The 24661-nt window shown below is 40.2% G+C and overlaps 1 protein-coding gene across 2 annotated transcripts; it reads right to left on the reverse strand.

The window, feature by feature from the left end:
• Positions 1-1850: 1850 nt before the first annotated feature.
• LOC104603987 (GEM-like protein 1) lies at positions 1851-20012 on the reverse strand. Of its 2 annotated transcripts, XR_016076631.1 has the most exons (5): positions 19429-20003; positions 19076-19177; positions 14838-15109; positions 3990-4154; positions 1851-2323 (listed from the first exon to the last, which is right to left on the reverse strand). XR_016076631.1 is itself a non-coding variant. In XM_010268183.3 (4 exons), the coding sequence occupies exons 1-4, from the start codon at positions 19793-19795 to the stop codon at positions 2135-2137; spliced, it is 930 nt and encodes a 309-aa protein (XP_010266485.1). In that variant the 5' UTR covers positions 19796-20012; the 3' UTR covers positions 1851-2134. The 2 variants fall into 2 exon arrangements, 1 of the variants encoding a protein (XP_010266485.1); XM_010268183.3 differs by lacking the exon at positions 3990-4154 and having other exon boundaries at positions 19429-20012.
• Positions 20013-24661: the final 4649 nt, after the last annotated feature.

A 24661-nucleotide genomic window follows, 5' to 3' on the forward strand; every position in this document is an offset into this window, starting at 1 on the left:
TTAGGAAGCGGTTTTTAAGTATTTTTTAAAAGTGCTTATTAAAAAAAGCTCTTCGAAAAAAAGGCTAAACGCAGCCTAAACTAAAGAGAGAAGTTTCGTATAATTCCAATATTGTTTCAGAACAATACATCTCAGTGACACATTTAACCACCTTGGAGTTTACTAATGGTTGAATTGAACAAAATTTGACCATAAACCCAACCAAATACTACTACAGTACTAGCTCATTTGAATGGGTTCCAAACAAAGTGTGAATAAATGGTAACAAAACCAGACAAAGCAGGTTGAGTCAGAAAAAAATGGGAACCCGGCCCAAGGTGCCAAGGGTTGGTCTCTGTCTAGTTGCAGTGGAGAATTTGGGATTGAATCCCACCGCCTGGGGGAATGGCCGGATGGGTCACCCCCGCGGTGTAACCAGACGCATGGAGGAAAAAAGTGAAAAAAGAAAAAAGAAAAAAATGTGAACCAGCCCATTATTATTATATGTTTAGTTAATTGTTTGCATGTTTATTTACTGCAAAGACAGATTTCTGTTATTCTGTAGAATTGAATGACCAAACTGCTCATGACTTGTTTGTGGGTTGCCTCGATCTTTCTTTTCAAACACGTTCCCCCCTTTAATTTTTAACAAGGTAAATAAAAGAATCCCAATTTAAATTATAAAACTCAAAAGAGAAAATTTTGAAAGAAAAGAAGTCTATTTTCAACAATGAAAGATTGACAAATATGTCTTTTTCTATAAAACAAAAAAAAAGGAAAGATTGACAAATATGTTGGACTTGTTTAAGTGATCATGTTGTTGTTAACATATGGATTATGAACCTATTGGCCATTGTTTCCCCAAAATTATTTGGGTGTTTGGTTATACAAGCTCGAAACAAAAACAAATGCCACATTATCAAGTACAATATTGTGTGACAGTTATTTCTTTTTGGAAAAGAAAATTCATATATGATACCATATTGAAAAATTTATAACCAATATGGTAAAAGTGGTAACAAATCAGGTGCTATTCATATCAAAATCATTGGGGTTCTGATTAGTTAAAGTTCTTCCGGCATTGTAAATTTATCCAAATTATATATATTATTGACAAGGAAAAATCTATGATACAGGAAAGACATGATACCGAAGAGAATTGACCAATCAAAACCTCTATGAATTTTGATGAAAATTCATCTGATTGGTTACATATCTATGATATTGGTTGATTGGTTATAAATTTTTTCAGTAATATGTCTTAATTTCCAGCATTATAGTCAAACTCGATTGACAAACACCATTTTCCTTTTCTTTTTATTTCGGAGGTGTGAAATTAATAGGGTGTCAATGGGTTGGGACTGGGTAGAACCCTACAGGCATACCGCCCTGTATTCATACTTTGAACCTTGAATGCATGGGAGTGCAAATGTAAAAAATGTAAATTCTTGTTTAATTTTGTTTTGGATTTTGCTTTATTCTACTTCGTGTCTTCATTTACTTCATTTGTACTGCAAGTCTGCAACCAAACAAAATAAGCTAAAATTTGAAACAAAACAGGTCAGAATTTACACTCAAATCATTTACATTATCATGGTTTTGCATCAGTGCAAATTTATTTATATTGCAACCAAACACAGCCTAAAGGACAAATATCGAAACCTTATCCGTATATACCTTAATCTTAAAAATGATAGTTATGAATGTTTACCAAATGAAAAAAGAAAAGGCTACTTATGAAATAATTCGCAACTAGTGGCGAAAAAAATTAATTTACACCAAGGGCGATTTTTTTTTATGAACTACACCAAGGGCGATTTAACGCCACACTGCGTCTACTAAGCCACCATGAAGCAAAAAAAAAAACTGAATGAAGAAAAAACAGCTTAATTACTTATTTACTTTCAAAATGAACAAAGTTTGAAATTACAAAAAAATTAATCCGAAAACAAGTATACTAGATTCTCCAAGATATATCACAGAATTATAAACGTAGCTTCAACACTGGAACAACAGTAACATTCAACAATACATAGATGAATATAGTAGTCTTTTGTGTAAATATTTCGTGTTCTGAGATAAATCTTCTGCTGTATGATTATGAACCACATACTACAGAACGAAATTGGAATATAGTCCCAAGAATGCACAACTATCACACAGACTGCACGTTGCGAGCTTGCAAAGCTTCCTCTAGATGTTTTACAGCACTAGCATAATTTACAAAGCCCATGAACCAAAATTCATGGTTGTCAATAGAGATAATTTGGATATATTTTTCAGCGCGGTTCAAATTGCCTCTTGTAGTATTAACTGCTTTAAACTGATGCAACGGTATAACCACCTGTTTGCATAATGGACGAACAAAGCAACATTTTAGTAACTGATGCGGGAATTCTAAAATCTAAGGAACCAAAAGTATAGTCAATTGTTTGAATAAGTAAAAAAGAAAATTAGAAGGAAAGCACAAATTCCTTGGATTTTAATGTAATTGCAATCTTTTGTATTTCTATATTTGTCTTAATAGTGTTTCACTCTTGACTATAATATCATCTAGAATGGTTTTGAATTCCCAAACTACAAAAGCCATTGAGCACAGCTACTTTAAATTAGGCTGGTTATTTTTCGACACAAGCTGATACAGGTCAACAGATTTTGTGGGTCCTAGGATGACACCATTTTCAGGCTAGAGTGTAATACAAACTAACCAGAAATACATCGAAAGTTAAACTCATGCCCTTAAAAAGATAATAGTATTTTTGTTGTACAATCCCCTGAAACCAACTACATTTGATGCTTGATGTTAAAAGAGAGACAACTACTGCAAAAGAATTAATTAGAAAGAACTATCTGATGCAATTTGAGGATTCTAATTTCTAAGAGCCAGTAGGAGGACGGAAGGTATATGAAGTGGCTGACAAATAGAGTTACATGGAAATGCTATTTTATTTTATTTTTATTGGTATGGAAATGCTACTTCAATTCTTTTGAACTATGTACAGGTAAAACAGCATTCAGTTTTTCTCTATCTTTTTCTTTTCTGAAAAAAGGTTAAGTATTGCACTGTATTAATCAAAACCCTTACAAACACCCACCCAAGAAAAAATTCTGGCCTTCAGCTTAACTATTAACCCATCTGTTGTCTTAAATTTATTTTCAAAGATCCTCAAGTTCCTTTCATTCCAAATGGTCCAAAAGACTGCCAGGAGAGCAATCCTCCAGGCATTCTTTCCTTGTTTACCAAGACCCTGCAGCTTCCAGAACTTGAGAAAGTCTTGCATGGAACCCAGATTACACCCAACCACTCCAATGTCTTTCACCCAAAACCATAGGGAATCACAGATCTTGCAGTGAATAAACTGGTGACTTGTACTCTCTGCAGCTTCATTGCACACGAGACAGCTATCTCCATTCAGCCCCACTCCCCTCCTAATCAAGTTTTCCTTAGTCAAACAGGAACTAAAGAACAGCTGTCCACACCAGAGAAGATACATTTGAGGGAGCGGGTGAACTCCAACTCAGGTTAACAGGAAAAAACCGGCCCCCACCCTAGGATTGCAGAATGATTTAGAGGCAAAAATTCCAGATTTCCCACCTCCAGATTCTCTTATCTTTAATCAACTCAATCCTGTGCATTAAAATTCTGTAGAGTTGAGGCACCTGTCTCTATGACCTCCACACAGCATTCAGTTTTTCTAGGACAATTCTTTGCTGATTTTGAGGTTATATGGTTCTCTAACATTCAATAGAAGGAGAAGATGATAAGAACAATAACCAAAGGGAACTTGAAGCCTAACAAGTAAAAATAGGCTGTTTATTTTATTTCTCTTATCTCTTTAGAATGCTTCCACTAAAATTTCTATTCCAGTGTAGTTTAAGTCCTTCAAAAGCTAAGGCAGAAAGCTTTAAGTGTCATCAGATATGAGTTTACCAAGTGGGGGTACTTTCATCATTATACTGTTCATTTCATAATGAATAAATATAAAGAGAGGTGAGCATGCAACTCTCACTGTTTACTCTCCCAATGCCCTCTTTCTCTTCATTTGCAAACCTGTTGCCTTGAATCTTGGTATAAGAGAAGGATTTTTTAACACAAAAAGGGGACAACAGATTGCCCATTGAGGATGGTGTCATCATGCTCCCTAGGTGATGTCAGACCTGTATGGAAGCTAACCCTGGACAGGAATAAATCAATCCCAATCAGCAGAGGACCTTTTATTGATTCTATTAAACTTTCTTTTCATAATATGAAAGGTGCAAGGATTTTTTTCATGTTTCATAAACACAAGGGGGGAATCAGAATCATATGCATTGAGTTGTCATGCTTGAACAGGAGGCATTTTACATGTCTGCTAGATTTTGATCTGCCACTTTTTTTGACACATAAGAAGTGGTTTCACCTTGATGGTATGCATGCATGATTTGATACTTCTGACGCATATAAGCGGTTTGGCTGAGGCAGTTCTTATAGCATTATGAACTATATAAATAGTAAGATTCATAGCATGAAGTGCATTTACTCCATGCTAAAGTTTGAGAACAACAACCTAATTTGCAATTACATCCCTCAACAGTATGGAATAGTAGAAAGAAAAAGAAATACCTAAAAGTTTGGCTGAGGCAAGTCTTATAGCCTCGTGAACTTTACAAATAGTAAGATTCATAGCATGAAGTACATTTACTCCATGCTAAGATAGAGAAGAACAACCCTAATTTGCAAATACATCCCTCAACAGTATGGAATAGTATAAAGAAAAAAAAATACTTGTTGAGGTTAGTTTGTTTTTGGAAAACCCTTGTTGAGGTTACTTAGGATCTCCTCTTGAGCATGCAATTTCCCCCAAAAATCTAGGTATCATGAATAACCTCATGCACTTTATACATAGATTCACAGCAATGTGAAGACAGGTTTTCAGTACAAATTGAGGAAATAGATCATGGCTGGCATCTCTCCATCATCCTTTCCTGTCATGGCCAATGACTCGTTCAAATTTTTTTCCTAGTTTAAGGGGCTTAAAGCACAAGGATCCCTAACATTATTTTTTTTCTTATTAGTGGTGCACACCCTTGGCAAGTTGGTTATAAAGACAAGTTATAGACATGATTCGAGGGTTCACCTTGTATTTTACACTTTTTGTTTTCCATCCTGACTTGTGATCAGGTGTTTGTGTCTAAGGAAATTTTACTCTATTTTGGCACAAAATCCAGCTTGAAAATCAATTCAAAGAAAAATTTGATAAGGAACATAGTGAGGTAGCAGATATCATCTAGATGTATTGGTATCAAGATCTCATCTACAGAGTGTAATATCTAGTGGTCGAACAAATTAGTGAGCAATTCCACAGTGGAAGAGGAGATACCTACCACAGAAATGACTATGTACACTTATTAAGATTGCATCAACCAACTTGTGGCATATTATGTAGAAATGACATGGAAGGGCAAAGAGAAGTAGAAACTTCATTATTGTGAAATAAAATGGACTTGTAAACCAAAACACAGGAGGGGAATTGAGTATATGAACTTAAGATGATAGGGTAAATGACCATAGCTTTTCTCAAGAAGTGGTTGTGTGAAGATCAAGATTAGAGGGGGATTGAGAAGACAGCCACAAGGAGATGCTGATTGAAAGAAGTTTTCGAAGCTATAGCTATGGGTAGGACGGGATTCCAAACCAGTTGCCAAAACAAAAATTGTGCATGGAAAGTAAAAATGCAGTATCACACTGACAATGTTCTTTATCAACTTGGTTGAGAAGTCTGTGGTTGACAAGTTATGCAGTATCTACCAACAATATCACAGGTTATGCACATCTACAATGTTACAATAAATTATTATTTTGAGCTTCGAGGTGACCAGGTTATCAAGTGCCCAACATTTAGAAAACTATTGTTGGAGAAATTTAGGAGTATTACATTAAGGAGCTTTATGATCCACAATGGGAAGGGATGTCAAGGAAACCCTAGAGAAGCATTTTTCTATATATGGGCAGTTTTTAATCAACAAATGAATTGTACAGAATAATACCCATACATGTCATGATAGAATAGAAAATCTAAACAGGCCTATGAAACAAAATAAAAATGTTGACTTGTGTATCATAATCTAAGCCCTGACCCAACTATATGGAGCCGCCTACATGAATCCCGTTTTGTCATTCCATTCTGTTCAATACCATATCCATCATTAAATTATAGGTGCTTAAATCACCTCTATTACTTCTATCCATGTGCTTTTCCTAACAGGTTCTGTAGATGGTCTTTTATCACTTATTGGAGCTACACCTAGTTTCCTTCATATAATGTCATTCCTAACCCTGTCCTTTCTAGTTTTACCACCCATCCATCTTGTTCACATAAAAATGTGGACTTATATATCTGCAACAAAAAGGTACCATGAGTCCTTGAGAAAAGAAAAAGCAGGGTACTAGTCTTTATATGGACTTTACCACCCATTCCACCGTTGTTAACTTTATATGGACTTTATAGTTGCTTGTTAACGTCCTAGTCTTTTATCTTTGAGTCATGTGAGTCACTTAAGTGGGGGTATTTCTGTCAAAGTGTGTGTTAGGGCGTCATTTTGCTTGGAGGCAGCTATAAAAGCCTCATATCATGTTTGTAGAAGGATCTTTTTGACTGTTTTGAAATCCTAAAGACTTATACTATCCACTGAAGTGGAGATTTCAGCTCTGAAAGTGGGGTCTTCCTTGTTCAAGCTTCATGTATACTGTTCACCTCAAGATTTTTTAACACTTCTTGTTGTTGTTGCTGTTTTCTTCTGGTTTTTACATTTTGCTGCATCAGATTTGGTATCAGAGCTTAGGAAATCAGATCTTAACCATGGCAGCTCGTGGTAGGGGACGTGGAGGTAGAGTAAACTAGGTTCAACAAGGGGAAATGTTGGAGATGAGACGTATAGTTGAAGACTTGTCACGGGCCGTGCAAGCCTTGCAACGACAGGATGAACAGAAGCCCATATGGAGATTCCGGAAGGTGACCACGAACCTTCAGACATACCAGAAGGTAGTCTTGGAGATGAAGCTAAGGTTGAGGAAGAGAATCCCTTCCATAACCCTACCAGTGGAGGGATTGAACATGGTGGGTTGGAAGAACAATTGGTACATGCTTTAGACCTTAACAACGGTGGAATCAAAATAGAAGTTATTGATTTCCAGGGGAAGATGCATGCAAAAGACTATTCGGATTGGGAAGCCAACATGGGAAATTATTTTGAGTGGAAGCCAACGGCCAAGGAACAGAAGGTGCTGTTTGTTAAGCTGAAATTGAAGGGTGTTGCATTTCAATGGTGGAAGCGAGTTAAAGGGCAACGCTCTTGTCAAGGGAAGCCAAAAATCAATACATGAAAGCATATGAAGGCAAAGATGAGGAAGCAATTACTACCGGCTGATTACACCATGGAGTTGTATGATAAGTTCCATTCATTGAGGCAAAATGGGATGACAATAGAAGAGTACACATCAGAATTTAATAATCTTTGTATTCGGTTTGGTCTTAATGAGAGCAATGAGCAACTAACAACTTGTTACCTCGTAGGACTTAACCCATCCATTAGAGATGAGATGGGTGTATTGAGATTGTTCAGTCTGGAAGATGCTCAATAATATACCTTAATGGCTGAGAAACAAGTATTTCGTTATGGTGCAAGGGGCATTTCTGTCAAAGCGTGTGTTAGGGTGCCACATTGCTTGGAGGCAGCTATATAAGCCTCATGTCATGTTTGTAGAAGGATCTTTTTAACTGTTTTGAAACCGTAAGGCTGTGTTTGGAATCAGTGTAAAACGTCATCAGTGTAAAAATACACTGATGACGTTTTACACCGAACCAGAAAGTGACCGTTGCTTGTTTGAAAATAGTTATGGGTGGAAGAGTGTAAAGTTTTATATCGATAAAATCAATGTAGTTTTTTACATTGATTATCCATGTAAAACTTTAGAGTTGATGAGGTTTTACATCGATTATCGACGTAAAACTCCACACTATCCAAACGCACGCAAAACTGAACCAGAGTGGAGTTTTACGTCGATAATAATTACACCCTCTTTCCAAACGCCTACAAAACCGAACCATGTAAATTTCACATGGGTTCTTGATTTACATCGCATCCAAATGCAGCCTAAAGACTTATACTATCCATTGAAGTGGAGATTTCAGCCCTGAAAGTGGGGTGTTCCTTGTTCAAGCTTCAACTATAATGTCAATGATTTAAAAGGCACAGGCGAGGCGCATTTTAGGGTAGGTGCCTCGCCCAAGTCCTAGGGGCATCCCTTTCAAAAGGTGCACGCCTAGTGCGCCTTGCACCTCAGCCCAGGCGCGTGCCTTTGAAAATTTAACGTTTTTTTGCTTTTTTGAGTCTAGCAACTAGATTGGGGTCTCCACCCCCAGATCCCCGTGCCACGCCCCTCGAGGCAAGCCCAAACAAGTCCACGTTAGGGTTTTAAATTCTTAGTTTTCACACAAAAAAATAATGATTTTATAGTTTTAATTGCTTTTTAAGAAAATATTTTATTAGGATGAATGAATGAACAACATTCCCAAATAGGGGGTTCTTAAAAAGCAATTAAAACTATAAAACCATTATCTTTTGTGTGAAAACTAAGAATCTAAGACCCTAACATGGACTTGTTTGGGCTTGCCTTGAGGGGCGTGGCACAAAAGCGGCTCATAGAATCAGGAATGTAATATGTCACATTACCTACTTGAAGTAATGTAATTGAGAAAAAAAGAGATTGTGGGTTTTATATGTTTGATTTTATTTTTAAATTCTCATTTGAATATGCATTACATGTTATGTTTATGTATTTTAATTTTAGATAATAGGTTTTTTAAAACATATATTTTAAAATTTAAGTTTATATTTTAATTAGGGTAAAATACAAAAAACCTCCACTGAAGTTTCTAACAATCATAAAAACATCCCCTATATTTTCACTATAGCAAAAACCTCCCTTCTATTTTCAAAAAAAACGGCAAAAAGCTCACTTCCATCAATGACCAAGACGGAAAACGTATAGAATTACATTTTTATCCTTAGACATCATCTAAGCTATTTGCAAAATGCCATTTTTGCCCTTACCCGAGCAACTCATTACACTCCCTGTTGAGAAAATACTTGAACCCTAACCCTAATAGTTGCAAGCGGCCATAGTACTCGGAATATTCCACTTCCCGGAATATTTCATACATCTTCTAGCGACGATTCTTCATCGAACGATGACTGTGCTTCATCCTGTTGGTCGATTTCTTCATTGGAGCGACTAACCGCATTCGGTTTTTATTTTTGGATGGCTTGGCAAAATGTATCTGGGAAGATTAATCGATGCATACAAGTGCTATAGAGAGGTGGAGAAAAATGAAGCCCGTGACCTACAAATCCAGCGACAACTACAAGAATGGTGTGAATATTGGTAACACCAATAACCTTTTCCCATTACTTTTGAGTTTAGGGGAAGGAATCGGCATGAACCTGGGACCTGATTTAGAAGAAGGAACAATTTCATATTGTGCATACTTCCTGCATCGAAAGAGCTTTTAACGGAGCTTTTAACGATTTCTTGACTTGACCCAAACCATCCAAACACTTCACTGCAACTTTTGTGCCATTTCCCAGAGTCCCTTCAAAAACTGATCCAAATCCTCCTTCTCCAAGCTTCTTACAAAAATTCTCTGTTGCATCTTTGAGATCTTGATAAGAGAATCTCCTGAGCATTCCTGGTACTTGATGTAAATCATCCTCCTCATATTTCTCCTCATCATTTTTCTTCCTATAAAGAATAATCAAGATGCAAACTACAATAAAAACAGAGCTGCAAGACTGGATCCTAATATTATTGCAGTCTGGCTTGTTTTCTTTTCAAGAAGGGATGGGGTAGGAGAAACATCTGGTATCTGCACCTTAATGAATGCAGACCTATTATACTTATATTTGTTCTTATCATTGTTTATCAATGAAAAAAGTTTGGTTGGTAAAAAGCAACTACCTGCGGAAGCATTGGTATGATACAGAAACGAAGCAGCCTTGCAAGAACAGTTATTCAAGCATGTCTGCCTGCAATTCTCCAAACTCGTTTCAGTTGTGTTTGCATCACTGACGAAAAAGATGAAGCTACATCCTTTAACTCTTGAAAACTGTGATTTTCAGAAGCTTCACAAGACAATGGAGTAATTCCGGAGCAGCCGAGATTTGGCTGCTGATCACTTAATTGCCTAAAATAGCTATCATGGGTTCGTCTTCAGTCAAAGCGTTAATGGTTCGAACACCGTTCGAACATTATGAGAGGATGACACACGTCCATAAGCGTGTGTGCATTCCTCATTTGTGTGGGGATGGTAAACAGGCGTTTAACATGAACGTCATTAGCCATCCCTCATTCAAAGTATTTTTGTGAGAAACCTTCTGTTCTCTTCTTTCTCGCGTCTCTCCATTCTCCACCCAAACCTTTCGTTCTGCTATCCTCTCCAACCAGCGAAGGAGGCAAAAGGCATCATCGGCGAAGGAAAGCTTCTTCCGGCAACCGGCAACAATCCTAGAAATAGGTCCAACTATAACAACCATGACTTATCTATTGATGGATGGGAAGAGAGGGAACTGATCAGATCAGCCGAGACAGTCTGGCAAAGCTCAAAGCCAGTGTCTTCTTTGCTACAATCGACCAACGAAGTGAGAAGGCTTCCGGAGAGAGTGCCTGCGCTGCCCTTGTTGCAGTCATTGCAGATTGGCTTCTGTCAAACAGAGGTGCCCTTCCAACAAAGGATGAATTCGACACTCTGATAACAGAAGGTTCCTCTGAGTGGCGGAATCTCTGTGAAAATGACTGTGCTAGAAGCAGACCTTAGGCCTCCTTCAGTCATGCCAGACAGATCTTTCATAGGGTTCTTCAGTCCTGAGAAGTTTGAGTCCTTGAAGGGACATATATCCTTCGATGGTATATGGGACATGATAAGTGGTAGCATCAACGATGGTGAGCATCAGGTTTATATGGTCAGCTGGAATGATCGTTTCTTCATTTTGAAGATTGAATCCAATGCCTGTTATATAATTGATACTTTGGGAGAACGACTGTTCGAGGGGTGCAGCCAGGCCTACACAACAATGTACTTACTACAGTCCAGAAGTCAGAAGATGAGAAGAATCGTTTTAACTTTTAACCAAAACAGCAAGAATAGAAAGTAAAGAACTCCATATTACAACAGAGGAAGAAAACCTGAACTCCAATAATGGGGTCACTGTAAATCTGATCATGGAATTGAAATTCCAAAATCTAAATGAGGGAATTACCCTGCTCTCTCCACTTCCTATAGCATAAACTGTAAAGCTTAGTTTATGGCCATTGACCAACTAAATGAGGTCCAATGAAATCGTTTTTCTCTTTTTAAGCCTATTTGTTCTTGGAATGCAACTGCCAAGTTTTTCTGGTAAGATATCTGAAACCCATCAAAGAGGCCAATGACCGCTCGATCCGGTGGCACCCACCAAGTGAAAGCTGCCTACCCTCACTGGAACTGGTTGCTGTCAGCACCTGAATCCCTGAATCATCCATAGCCCTAAAAATGAAAACGATCAGTTCAGATCAGAATTGCTTTTCCTTTTAATTATGATTTGTTGAATTTGGCTTTACAGTGGTAGAATTCAATTGTTACTTTCCATTCTGAAAAAACCTTAATCCGACCATATAAATACTTATTGGCCGAATCAATCAATTGCTTCCAAAAGTTAAAGTGAAGGTAAAACAGATGATTCCAGAACACCCCATTAACCCCCTTAAATCGAAGATAATGATGAACTACTGCTACAACACCCACCTACCACCAGTTCCGGCTTAGAAAGGAAACACGACCGATTCTCATTTAGTCATTTTGCTGAGCAGATGATAAATGGACAGACAGACCACTTGGAGCAGGACGAGGAGCACCGACAAAAGCGAGACAGACGGACTGAGAAATAAAGATGACAGTCGACGACTTGAGTGCTCGACGGCCGCTATTTATTGAGGAAGGCAGTCAGAGGCAAAGTCTCTGACTCTGACTCGCCGGAAGAAGCTCGTCTTCACCAGTGATGCCTTTTGCTTCCTTCGCCGATTGGAGAGGATAGCAAAACGAAAGGTCTGGGTGGAGAATGGAGAGACGCGGGAAAGAAGAGAACAAAAGATTTTTCACAAAAATACTTTGAATGAGGAATGGCTAACGGTGTTCGTGTTAAACGCCTGTTTACTATCCCCACACGAATAAGGAATGCACACACGCTTATGAACGCGTGTCATCCTCTCATAATGTTCGAACGGTGTTCAAAGCCAGCTATTGTTGTTACCAGTTCCTCCAAGACAACTGCATTGCCCAGTTGAGCAACTACCATAATTCCCACAAACAGTTGGGTAGCTACACTCTCCATCAGATAAATCTTTTGTCAAAAGATTGCCCACTTCCATCCACTTTGAGGTCGAGTTCCACTCGTAAACTCTCAGATGCCCATCTGACCCGAATTTAATGTACTGCATCGAGGTTGTTGGTTTTACAGGAATTGTATCATCAGGCTGGCGTGGCTCGGAGGACAATATGTAGGGAGAAAGATTTCCATTCAGGAATCTAACATAGCTTGGTCCTGCATTCAGTTTGGTGCCAGTTATCTTCTTCTTGAAGTAAATCTGCTGAGGAGGATCGGATTCAGCAAGAGAAAATTAACGAAAAGTGTTAAGACACCTGTAGTCCAGTTCGAAGATGAGATGCTGGCTGTGAACCTCTCCCTTCTACCAACATCTGCCCAGGGACCAAACAGTCTGTTGGGTGATCAAAAGACTGCCAAACGGCTCCATTGTTTCCACCGAAGAGCACAAGATTTCCTGTCTCCGTCATGTTTACGCCCACGACAGAGTTGCCGGTGGATGGTTTCCATCATTGTTTCCATCGGTTTTTGAAGGGACTATGGGAAATGGCACAAAAGTTGCAGTGAAGTGTTCGGATGGTTTGGGTCAAGTCAAGGAATAGTTAAAAGCTCTTCCTACATCGAAAGGAATCGTTAAAACCTCTCCAGTTGCCCCTCTTCTTCGTTCTTTCCTCTTCAGTTGCTACTCTTCATGGCGTCATTCTTCCGCGCAAAGGGTATTTTAGTCAAAATAGATGTACAATAACTCGTAAATGGGTAAAATAGGTATTTTGAAAAAATTATCATCGGTTTAACATTTTCCGTCTTGGTCATTGATGGAAAGGAGGTTTTTGTCAATTTTTTTGAAAATAGAAGGGAGGTTTTTATGATTGTCAAAACCTTCAGGGGAGGTTTTTGTATTTTACCCTTTTTATTAATATTATGTTTAATAATTTTTTGCATTTTTTTTAATTTATTGGTTTTTTTATATTTTTGACATTTTTTTAATTTTTGCGCCTTGCTTAAAAAGGCGCGCGCCTCGCCTTGCACCTTAGGCGCAAATTGACCGCTATGCCTTGCGCTTTTAAAACACTATATGTTGTTCGCCTCAAGATTTTTTTTAACACTTTTTGTTGTTGTTTTCTACTGGTTTTTACATTTTGCTGCATCAACTACTTTAAGGATGGAGATCCATGAACAAACCATTTCAATGCCCTTTTTGTGCACCACTTCAAAGGAGTCACTTTGGTTGTTCAAGGCTTGGGAACTTCTCTCTCCTTTCCCCCATCAACTACATGATAACAAAACTTATGATATTCCAAATATCTCACCCTTTGCAACCATACATGAACCTTGTATTTGCCAATGTTTGCAATATGTCCCTATTAGTTCCCAGGACAAATCAATTTTAACCCAAAAGTACGGGTAATCATGAGCTTGGCCCAAACTAGGCTTAGCACCTATAACATCAAATAATAAAACTTTAAGCACTTGCAATATTGTATATTATACAATATATAATATATGTTTAAAAAATGTTGCATGGGCCTGGTTGAGCCAGTCGATGTGAGACCTTCAATGAATTGGGATGGTAAGAGGGATCCTCATATCTATTCAAGAACTGAACTTTCACCTTGCACATCTAGCAGATTTCAAAAAAAAAAGAAGAAAGAAAGAAAGAAACTGACTAAGAAATTCAAGATAGGTCCTAAAATCATGGTTATTGATGCTGCAAGATCAAAGAGGTTGGAAGATTGGAAGGTATGTCTTTTGCACTTCAATCTGCATTTGGATGTTCAATAATCCATTAATTCTCTCTTTAAGTTTGTCCAACAAAGCCATATGTACTGTTGATAGCATGAATCTGTCCTTTAAGTCCTAGAAATCAGTTCCTGTGCTAAATGATTCACATTTTGTTGTTTTAAGGGGTATAAGAAAGAAAAGGTATATGAAAATGTTTTAGACTGAGTACTGGCCTTGTGACAAGGGTTTTGAATGCATATCTGCTCTCTTTTGATAGTTGACCTATAGTGAAGAAATTCAAAGATTCCAAGTGAAGATAATTTTTTTGGGATTGAGAAGCTATACTGGCAGAAATTTTCATGCAATTTGTACATATTTTAGCTTTTCCAGTGAATTTCATGCCACCTATCCTCTATGGTTGTACAATGTATAGTTTAATGAATCTAATTATCCATTATCGACAAAAAACTCCATAAGTAATATAAAAGAAGATATTTTAAAGTGCCTCATGCAAACTAAATGAGCCCACGTGCATCTAGCAAATTGTTGATCATGACAAAATTGCAAGTTTTATAGGTGACAAAATATTTCATTAAAATGCACCATACTGCTCAAAAACAGACAGCAGGGCAAAATTGCATAATTATTTTCAATAATGATACTAGCAGTGGAAGAGAACCCTCTGTTCCACAAGCTACTTTTATCCCAAGAACTAAAAAGGTGTCCACAGAGCAAAATACCTTATAATAGCTCCACTCAGTTTGGTCTCCAACTTTGTATGAAAGAGGACTATCACTACAAAATGCTAGCTTTGCTGTTGAAAGGTACAAAGTTCCCATAACTGGACCAGCAGAAGTGGATAAGTAGCATGCATATGTCTTTTTAAGTTGTTCCTCAGGGACTGTATCAAATGTCTGCTGGAAAATCTTCTCATAACCACCTTCAGTTAAAACTTTGGTTCCTTGAGCAATCCTTCCCATTGCAGCATCAGCAACACTAGGTCCTGTTTTCACTGATTCAATGGAAGCTCATCAGTATAGTCATTAATGGTTTAAAAAGGGAAATTTCTTGTAAGACAACCATATTAAGTAACAAAATTGACATGAATGAAAAAGAAAATGTTAATCTGAAACAAACAGGAAATAAGAAATCAAAAATATTCCAGAGAACAATTGAAACAGTTGAAAAGAACATGGGATGAAACAGTATTTCCAGGGGATTGTGCAAGCACTTTCCAAATCCAGAATGCTAGCATCCACATTAACATGCTTCATTCTTCAAAGCATTGTCCTCTTCATCCTCTATCCAAAACCTTTTTCCCTGCGAAAGTAGTTTTGAGGGAACCAATACCACTAATGGTGATCATTTCTAGCCTAGCCCAGCCTGGCCCAGAAATATCCAAGCCTGGCTTGGGCCAACAATACATTTATATATTACACTAGTGGGGACCCATGCGATGCATGGATTTTGTTAAGCAAAAGCTAAACAATAGAAACACATAAGAGTAGACAATTGTTTTATAAACTCTTTTTAATATTTTTTTACAATACAAAAATAACAATAATTAATTTTAGCTAGGGTTGTTCATCAAACCGATGAAACCAACCAAACCGACCAACCTGACCCAACTTGACCCAAGTTGGTTGGTTTTCAAGTATTTCCAGCCAGCTTCAGTTCAGCAACTTTCCAATCGGATTAGTTTTGGTCTGGCCATTTGTAAACCAACCAAATTCGAACCACCCGACTATATATAATTTTTTTAATATGGAAAAGTGGGGAAATTCCCATATTTCTTAGTCTAAAATATTTTATATTGTAAATTTAATTTTTTTAATTTATTTTTAAATAATATCATTGTAATATTTTTAAATTTAAATTTAAATTTTTAAGTTTAAATATTTTGAACCGACCAACCAACCCAAACTAGTACCAATGTTTTCAATCCATCGCTGACTCAACCGGTTGAACCGTTCAAACTGTCACCCGGCCTTGATTCCGGATTTTGTTCTGTTGAAACCCACCCTTTGATAAAAAACCATCCAACCCAAATGGTTCAACCATTGACACGTTCAACCCAGTCACCGGATCAAGGGTTGCACACTTAATGTATGTGCAAACTTTTAGAGGCCATAACTTTGCACTCTGATGTCCAATTAACGTGATATTTTTTCTTTTCTTTTTTTTATTTTGGGAACCTTTCAAAATCTATGTGTCCCAAAGTGTTATGGGCACCTTGCCTCCCTATTTTTGTGAAAACCCCTGTTTGGGGCCTTTTGGCCTCGAGTCACAATTTTTAATATTTTTTAATATAAAATAATACATATATTATATGTAAAACATAATTATACACTATTTATTGATAAAAATATGTATTTGCACACACATATATACATACATAGACATTTACATATGTATACAAATATATATTTATTTAAATATATAGAGTAGTGATGTAGAATAGTCTGACCCGTTCAACCTAGACAGTCGAACCGATGACCCATGACCTAGAGGCAAAAGTGGGTCAGCCATATATAATGTGTTTTAGAAGTAGGGAAGTGGGGACTAGTTAAGAGTAACCAAAAAAACTTAGTTATTAGCAATATTTTAGGACTGAGGAGAGGTTTTAGGAATTGAGAGAGACGTTTATCAAGTAATTTTGAAAAGTTGGGTATAAAAGGAGGAGAAAGAATAAGAGTGGGGAAATGAGAGTTTAAGAGCAATAAACATGCAGCTTATGTATGTTTTATTTGGCATTAATTTTACTCAGGAGCATTATTAAATATCATTTTTTCTAGATCAAACTCCTGGGCCCCGACATCCAGCCATTAAAGCCACTTAAATTGGGAACATAGTTTTCAAGGCGCCAAGGCGAGGCTAAGCAACTGAAGGGCGCCTAGGCATCGCCTAGGCGATGGATTTTTTATGTTAGAAACATAGATCCTAGGGTAGTTCCCTAGGTACCATAACCATATTTCTTTAATAATTATTCATGATTTTCATAAGAAAAGTATAAATTTCATATTAAAGTATAGAAAATCAACATATTCATGAGAAGAAAAGGAAGAAGGAAAATAGAATTAAAAAAAAATATAGGGGCTGAACCCTTATTTTTATTATAGGAAAAGAAGAAAATAAAAAGTATTGGTAGTAATAGTAGTAGAAGAAGAATATATGGAAGAGGAAAATGTGCTGATTAGATAAATTTTTAGTTCTTCCTTACTAATTGGTTCAAGTTTTAAAGTCTTTGAGGGTTCAATACAGCATTTAGCAATGTTTGTGTTGATTAAACCCTACTAAATAAGAAAATAATAAAAAGAAATTAGTATGTAAACACACAAAATGATTATTTTAGTTTAATAATGTCTATTTTATAATTATAATCTCAAAAAAGAATGAATAAAATAATATTTTATAGTAGGAAGTAGAAAACTGTTAGGCGATTAGGCGAGGCGAGCCTCAAAGGTCGCCTTGTCGCCTAGGCGCCCACCTAGGCATCGCCTTGACAACTATGATTGGGAAATGGAGAAAGAATTAAATTTTGGAAAGATTCTTTGTGTTCTAAAGTGTGTCTGAAAGATGCCTTTCCTCTCTTGTATCAAATTTTTGTAAATCAGGATTCCTCAGTGGCTGAGAATTTCAATGCCTCTGGTAACTCTTTCAGTTGGAATCTATTTTGTAGGAGGTGCCTCTTTGATTAGGAAGTTGAAGAGTATTCAAATCTGTTGGGCCTGCTTCATAACCAGAGGATTGACTCGAACAAGGAGGATGCTTGGAGATGGAAATGGGAGGCTGATGGCAGGTTCACTGTAAAGTCTATGTTCAGTAAGTTGATAAGTTCAGGTCAGGGGAACTTTCCGGCTAGGCAGATTTGGAACTCAATTAGTCCTTCTAAAGGAATGTTTCTGCTCTGGACAATGGCTTTAAATAAGTGTCTAACCAAAGTTAATCTAGTGACACGTGACATTCAGATTTTGGACATGTCATGTGGCTAGTGTGGTGGGGAAGCAGAAACTATTGAACATCTTTCTTTACATTGCCCAGTCTCGAGTCATATTTGGAGGCATTTCCTTCAGGTCTTGGAAGTCGGTTGGGTAATGCCAAATTCTGTGAAGGATCTGCTGTTTTGTTGGAAAATTGAGGGTCTCAGCAAGAAAGGAACCTTGGTTTGGAAAACTATTCCAGCTGCAGTGCTTTGGACTATCTGGATTGAAAGAAATAACAGAATTTTTCAGGGCAAAGCTAAATCTCCAGAGGAAATGGTGCAACAAGCTGTGGGTAAATTACAGTCTTGGGTGTCGGCAACGGAGGAATTTAAAAATCAGAATTTGAGATTGTTGTTTAGTTCTCAGACTTGGATGCATTTGTAATCTGAGGTAGCTCTAGGCAGCCTTTACTGGCCTAGGCTCCTTTGTACTGTTATTTGATTTAATAAAATACCTTACCTTTTACAAAAAAAAATTGTGGAAGCACAGGTTTCAACATTATTGCTTGAAACCCAAGCTTGCAGAACTAAACATTGGTTTCTATTATTTCTGTGCATTTCCTCTATTGAATAGCAGTTTTAGGTTTTCCAATACGAGGCAGCAACTCAGCATAAAGGTATCTTCAAGCAAGCAATAGGAAGATATCTTCAAGGAGTCCAAGATATAATTGAATGGTCAAAATATTAGTCTTTCAATTCCAATGCGTACAAACTACAAACAAAGAATCAATTTGCTTCAAATTCCAAAAAGAAGTAAAATTTCTCACTACAAAAGCTTTTGTAAATATGGAGGTATCAATTGCGTCGCTGTCAAATTATTTGGATTCTATTTATTGGATAAGTAGAAGCACGTTGTGATAGCTAATTCAGTTCATTCTAGATGCACAGTTCAAATTCATAAAAGAAACATGCAAACCTTTGTGTGCAAGGATAAAAAATTCCATTAGATTCCAAATTATGTGTGTGTGTGTGTATAATTGAAAATAGAGAACTTACAGTGTTGCCAAACATTTCCAGCTAGATTCCCGGCTGCCTTTGATGTTTCCCCCACCTTCTTTCCCCATCGCCCAAGCACATCCCGAACCGTATCCATTGTCTCTGATCAGAAACATGATAGTATATGCTCAGATAAAAAAAAAATGCAAATCATCAGAACAACCACCATTTTGTCATCTAAGTAACAAAGCTAGAAAAGCACTGAAGTAATAGGAAACTACTACTTAAAATAAAGTCAGAAGAAAGTAAGTGGCGAGTAGATAAGTAATAGTCCTAAAAACAATACTAGTATATTAGATTCAGAAAACCCTAATTTAAGTAAGTCGTAAACAAAGGACTAAAGGAGTACTCACTCTTGACGGACGATAACGACGACGCTGTAGGCGGAGAAACGTAAGGATTGGATTCAGGAGGCATAGTAGTGGCGGGATTTTCGGGAATTGGAGAAGGGGCGTCGCTGGTCAATTCGGAATTCCAACTAACCGATATCTGTGGCGCCACAGACGCTGCTTTATTATTATTCGTCGAAGGATCGGATTGCGTTTGAGATTCAGATCCCATCACGAAGGTGCCCCAATTCTCCTGAGGAGGAGGAGGAGGAGGAGGAGGAGGAGGAGGAGAGACATCTTTGGGATCGAGTTTCGGGTACGGCGCATAATCGGATGAGTGCTCCCCCTCCGATTTCTTCGTGTCGGGTTGGTCGGCTGGGCGGTTATCCATCTTCCCCTGAGTTATCGGATGTAGAGAAGAAAACCCTAGTGAGTAGTGACTTTGAGTGGATCTCTCAGTCTCAGATTTAGGTGGGTTCTGTTGGGGGGCTGGTGCCGGGATTTTGGATTTCTGTTGATTGCGATCTTCAACTATTTAAAGCCTTCGGCATTCTTCGTTGTCCCGGTACATTTTTCCTTTTTACTAACATTTTGAATTTGTTCGTTCCAAGTTCCAAGTTAATTTTAGGAGGGATGAGAGCCACGAGGGTCGAGGAAAGAGAAATAACAACTTCCCGCGTTCACACTTCACAGTCCTCTTCCCCCAACCCCACACAAGACAACCCCCATGGTAAGGTCATGTTTGGTTAAAATTCTGTTCCAAATAGTATTGTACTCTGATTTCTGAGCAAAATTGATTTTCTTTTTAAAAAAAGGATATGATTCCTAGAATTAATTTTGCACCCAAAAAAAAAGTTAAAAGAAATTTATTCAGACTTAAAATTAGAATCATAAAATTCATCAAAATTATTTTTTTAAACATTTATCAAACACAGTTGATGGAGCGCAATCCGGTCGGTCCTAACTGTCAACGATTTTGCCTCTGACTGGAGCAAAATGTGCCTGAAACGGGGAAGAAAGCGGGTAGTCTCCGGGGAGGAACCCGATGAGAGTGCTCTGAAGCTCAAGTTAGTATTTCTCAAAGGCAAGATAAAAAACCAGATGGCGCAAAGTTATCACGTACCTTTATTCTTGGGGGAAGAGGGCCTTTTATAACCACTTCGTGCACTCACTCCCAAGCTCCTGTCAGGTCGGGTATCATTACCTCTGCACTTCTGCCAGGTCGGGTGTCATCACCTCTGCTGGGGCAGACAACTACCACTGCTCTCTTTGTCGGAGCCGTCTCTATAACTAGAGGTGGCGGTGGCAGGTGGTCGTTGAAGTGCGGCTGTCAAGCGTAAGATCCCAAGTCAGTCAAGTGTGCCGCCTCAGGATACGGACTCCTTTGGTGTCAGGTACGGTTGTTCAATTCGGCGGCCTGGAGACGAAGTGCTGGAGTGGTGTGCGAGGTGAAGTCTTGAGTTCGGATAAAAGTGTGGCCCGAACTGCCCTAGGGTGGGCCAGTTCGGGTTGTTGCCCTTTGCGCTCCTTGTAAGGCTCGGGGTCAAAGGGAGAGTTCGGGCTCCTTTTGGGGAGCTCGGACCGCTGGTTAATCCTCTCAGAGCTCGCGCCTTGAGCGCACTGTCGTGCCGAGCTGTTGCTCCTACCAGGTCACCCGCGGTTGCTTCCACGTGTTGGGTGGCCAAGAGGTCGGGCCAAATCTTCCTCCATCAATTGCCCCCCACTCCTCGCGCTAAGGGTCTTGCCCTGGCGCAGGGAGTTCGCGAGGTGACGGGTGGATTTGACCCGTACTTCAAACCGATTGACTGATGGCGCGAAGTGTGCGTGCGTCAGGAGATTTCCGGATTCCTCGAGCGCCAAAAAATTAGAAAAACGTGCCAATCCGTCTTTAAATGCTGAGAGATGTGACGACGGGCGTTATTTCAAATTCAAAAAAAAACGCACCACTATTGCTTTCAATGCTGGGAGATGTGACGACGGACGTTATTTCAAATTTGAAAAGCGCGCCACTGTTGCCTTCAATGTTGGGAGACGTGTGCCGGCACTGCTTCAGTTTCCAAAGACGTGCAGCCAGTCACGTCTCAGTCTTAGGAGGCATGCGGTCAGCTTGATCGTGGGCCGTTGGATTTGCCTCGATCAGAGTCGTCGGTTTTCGGTCATTGTGGGTATAAATAGTGGGGGACCCCCAGTTGCTTTCCATCGTCGTTCTCCTGCGTTCGCTTCTTGAGCTCGCGTCAACCTTCCGTAGTCCGTTACCTTTTTCCGGGTGAGTCAGTACTTTCTTCCTGGTTTTCCTTTCCTCCTGATGTCTAGCTCGGACAACTTAGACAGCTTCTTGAGGGGGTCAGATGCAGGTTCCACGAACCGAGCTGCATCCCCCGATAGCCTTAGTGAGCCCGAGGTAGAGCTCGAAGAAGAGTTCGAACCCGTAGGCCGAGTCGCCTCGGGTAGTTTGGCGTCCTCCTCCCGTCGAGGTCGGACGTTAGACAAGTTCGGGCCCTCAACCATGACGCCTGAGGGGCTTTACTCCCTTATCACCCAGTTCAACCTGCCCGGGGAGTATACTTACTTTATACCCTCAGGCGACTTCCCTTGGGAACACAGTCCTGACGAGATCGTGATATTCCGGGAGCAGCTCGTCGTCGGGCTGCGCCTACCTTTCCACCCTCTTATCGTCGAGGTTATGAACCACTTCGGCGTCACCGTCGGTTAGCTCCACCCGAATTCTATCCACAATTTGGTTGGGACTATCTCCCTCTTTTGCGAACACATTCTGCCTTTAGACCTAGAGATCTTCTCTTCTATTCTCATGCTTAAGAAGCAAGCGGGTCCCCTTCCCGGGCGTAGACGGGCGTACTACCTATCTCCTTGCCCGGGGTTCAAGCTTTTACACGATCTTCCTAACAATGTCCCGGCGTGGAAACGGGACTACTTCGGGATACAAAGTGCAACGGGGTGGCCGTTCCAAACCGGGTGGGGGTTGGCTGCCCCTGACCCCGGTGTTACACTAGATAGGGAGACGGCAAAGGGCCTCCGGGACTGGGCCCGGCTCGGGCTAAAATGCCACCATTATCTGACGGAGGCCAAGCTCATCCAGGCCGGCCTGAGTTCGGGTAGGTTCCTTGCTCAGAGGCTTGCCTTTTGTTTTGCTTTCCATTCTTTCGTTTTTCTGATGCCGAGCTCTTTTTGCAGTGTGATGGACGCAGAAAAGACTCGCGGTGGGAACCTGTTTCATGCCATGAAGAGGAGGAAGCGAGTTGCCAAACGGACTCGTGTCGAACTGCCCCGAGATGCGGAGCCCGAGGTACCGAGCTCTCCGCCAATGGCTCCGCCCAGGGAGCCCGAGATGGTCCCTCTAGTACAAGAAGCGGCAGGGGCCCCTTACGCCGATGCTGCTTATATCCGAGCTGGGCCTTCAGGCTCGGGAGGCCAAGGCGAGTTCAGGAGTGTGCTGTCGTCGAACCATGCTCTTCAAAAAAGTAGGGAGGCCGTTTACCCTGAGGAGGTCGCAACGTGGGCCGAGCTTCCTTTGAACCACGTAGCCGGGCGTGCTGCCTCTTATGCCATGGTGGTAAGTTAGCGACTTCTTGTCGGGCTCCTCGTTATTACCTTTGTCGATATTACTCTTTTTAACTTTGTCGTTATTTTCCCTTTTGGTAGGTGAACTCCTCCATTCATGCTTTAGCGACCCAAGCGGAAAGGAGCTCGAGGCGGGCACGAGTTGCCGAAGCGGTTTCTCGCGCTGCAAAGGCCAGGATGGCGAGGTCTCAGAGAGATACCGAGGCCATGGGAGTGGTGTTGAAGCACATGGCGGACTTGAGGCTGGACTTGCAGCATCAGGTCGAATACCTTCGGGAGGATATTAGGGAGAGGACTGAGATCTTTTCTCAGGGCATCGAGGATGCCAAGAAGAAGGTCGTCAATGACTATATTGCCTCGCCGTGCTTTGACGACCTGATGGTGGGCTCGTACAAAAGGGGTTTTAAACTGAGCCGATGGATGATCAGGAATACGTACCTCGAGCTCGACATCAGTGCCATAACTACTTCGCGCATTACTCAGGAGATGGCCAACGCGGCTGATGGTGAACCGGATTCTGAGGATGAGGCAGGGCCTTTGGGTATCGTTGAAGTGCCTTCCGAGGGCGAGGAAGATGTACCTCCGGGCCTGTGAGCTTGCTTCTGTTTTTTTTTTTGAATGTACACTGAGTATTCTGCAATAAAATGTCTTTTTGGTTAAGTGTTGTCTTCTCCTTCTTTGCCGAGCTGATTATATTGTCGGATTACTGGAATTAGGGCCTAGGGCGAATTAGCATAATAAGGCTATATGCCTGAACTGACTATATTGTTCTGTCGAGAACCATATTCGTGCGGCCGCTTTCGGCGTCAACACTGGCCCCCGATGATGAGATACCGAGGTCTGTATCAACTCGTTGTTAGCGCTTTGCCTCGTCAACTTGGTGCTAGCATTGCCTTTGCTTGCCCACGCCGAGGTCCTTGGTAGCAACTTAGTCCACCTCGCTCGGTGATTTATAGGTAGTATCGTCTCAAGTTAACGACGTTCCACGCTCGGGGTACTTGTTTGCCCTCTAAGGTTTCGAGCTTGTATGCTCCCCCGAGCGCTCTCTTTACTCAGTAGGGCCTTTCCCAATTCAGTCCAAGTTTGCCCACGTCGGGCTCGGGTGCCATGATCTTACGGAGAACCAGGTTGCCAACGCGGAAGTTCCGCGTTTTTACTCTGGCATTGTAGTACCGAGATACTCTTTGTTGGTAAGCTGCGGTCCGAATGTACGCGAGATCTTTTACCTCGTCGAGTAGATCGAGGTTGGTATGTAGCTCGTCTCCGTTTGTCTGATCGTCGTATGCTTCTAGTCACAGTGTAGGTACTTCGATCTTCGCCAGGATCACCGCTTTAGTGCCGTAGGTGAGGTTAAAGGGGGTCTCTCCCATGGCGGTTTTTTTCGTAGTTCGGTGAGCCCATAGAACACTTGGTAGCTCGTCCGCCCACAACCCTTTAGCTCGGTCTAGTCGCGCTTTCAACCTGTAGATGATAGCTTTGTTCATAACTTCTGCTTGTCCGTTTTCCTGCGGGTGCGCGACCGATGTGAAGTTCTGCCGAATCCCCATATCTTGGCATCATTCCTGAAATTTTGATGTCCTCGAACTGCTTGCCATTGTCGGAGATCAGTACCCGAGGTAACCTGGAGCGACATACTATGTTCTTCCAAAAGAAGTTCTGTACGTTTCGAGCTATGACT

This window comes from Nelumbo nucifera, chromosome 5 (genome assembly GCF_055504915.1).
Source record: "Nelumbo nucifera cultivar China Antique chromosome 5, China Antique-T2T, whole genome shotgun sequence".
Lineage (NCBI taxonomy): Eukaryota > Viridiplantae > Streptophyta > Magnoliopsida > Proteales > Nelumbonaceae > Nelumbo > Nelumbo nucifera.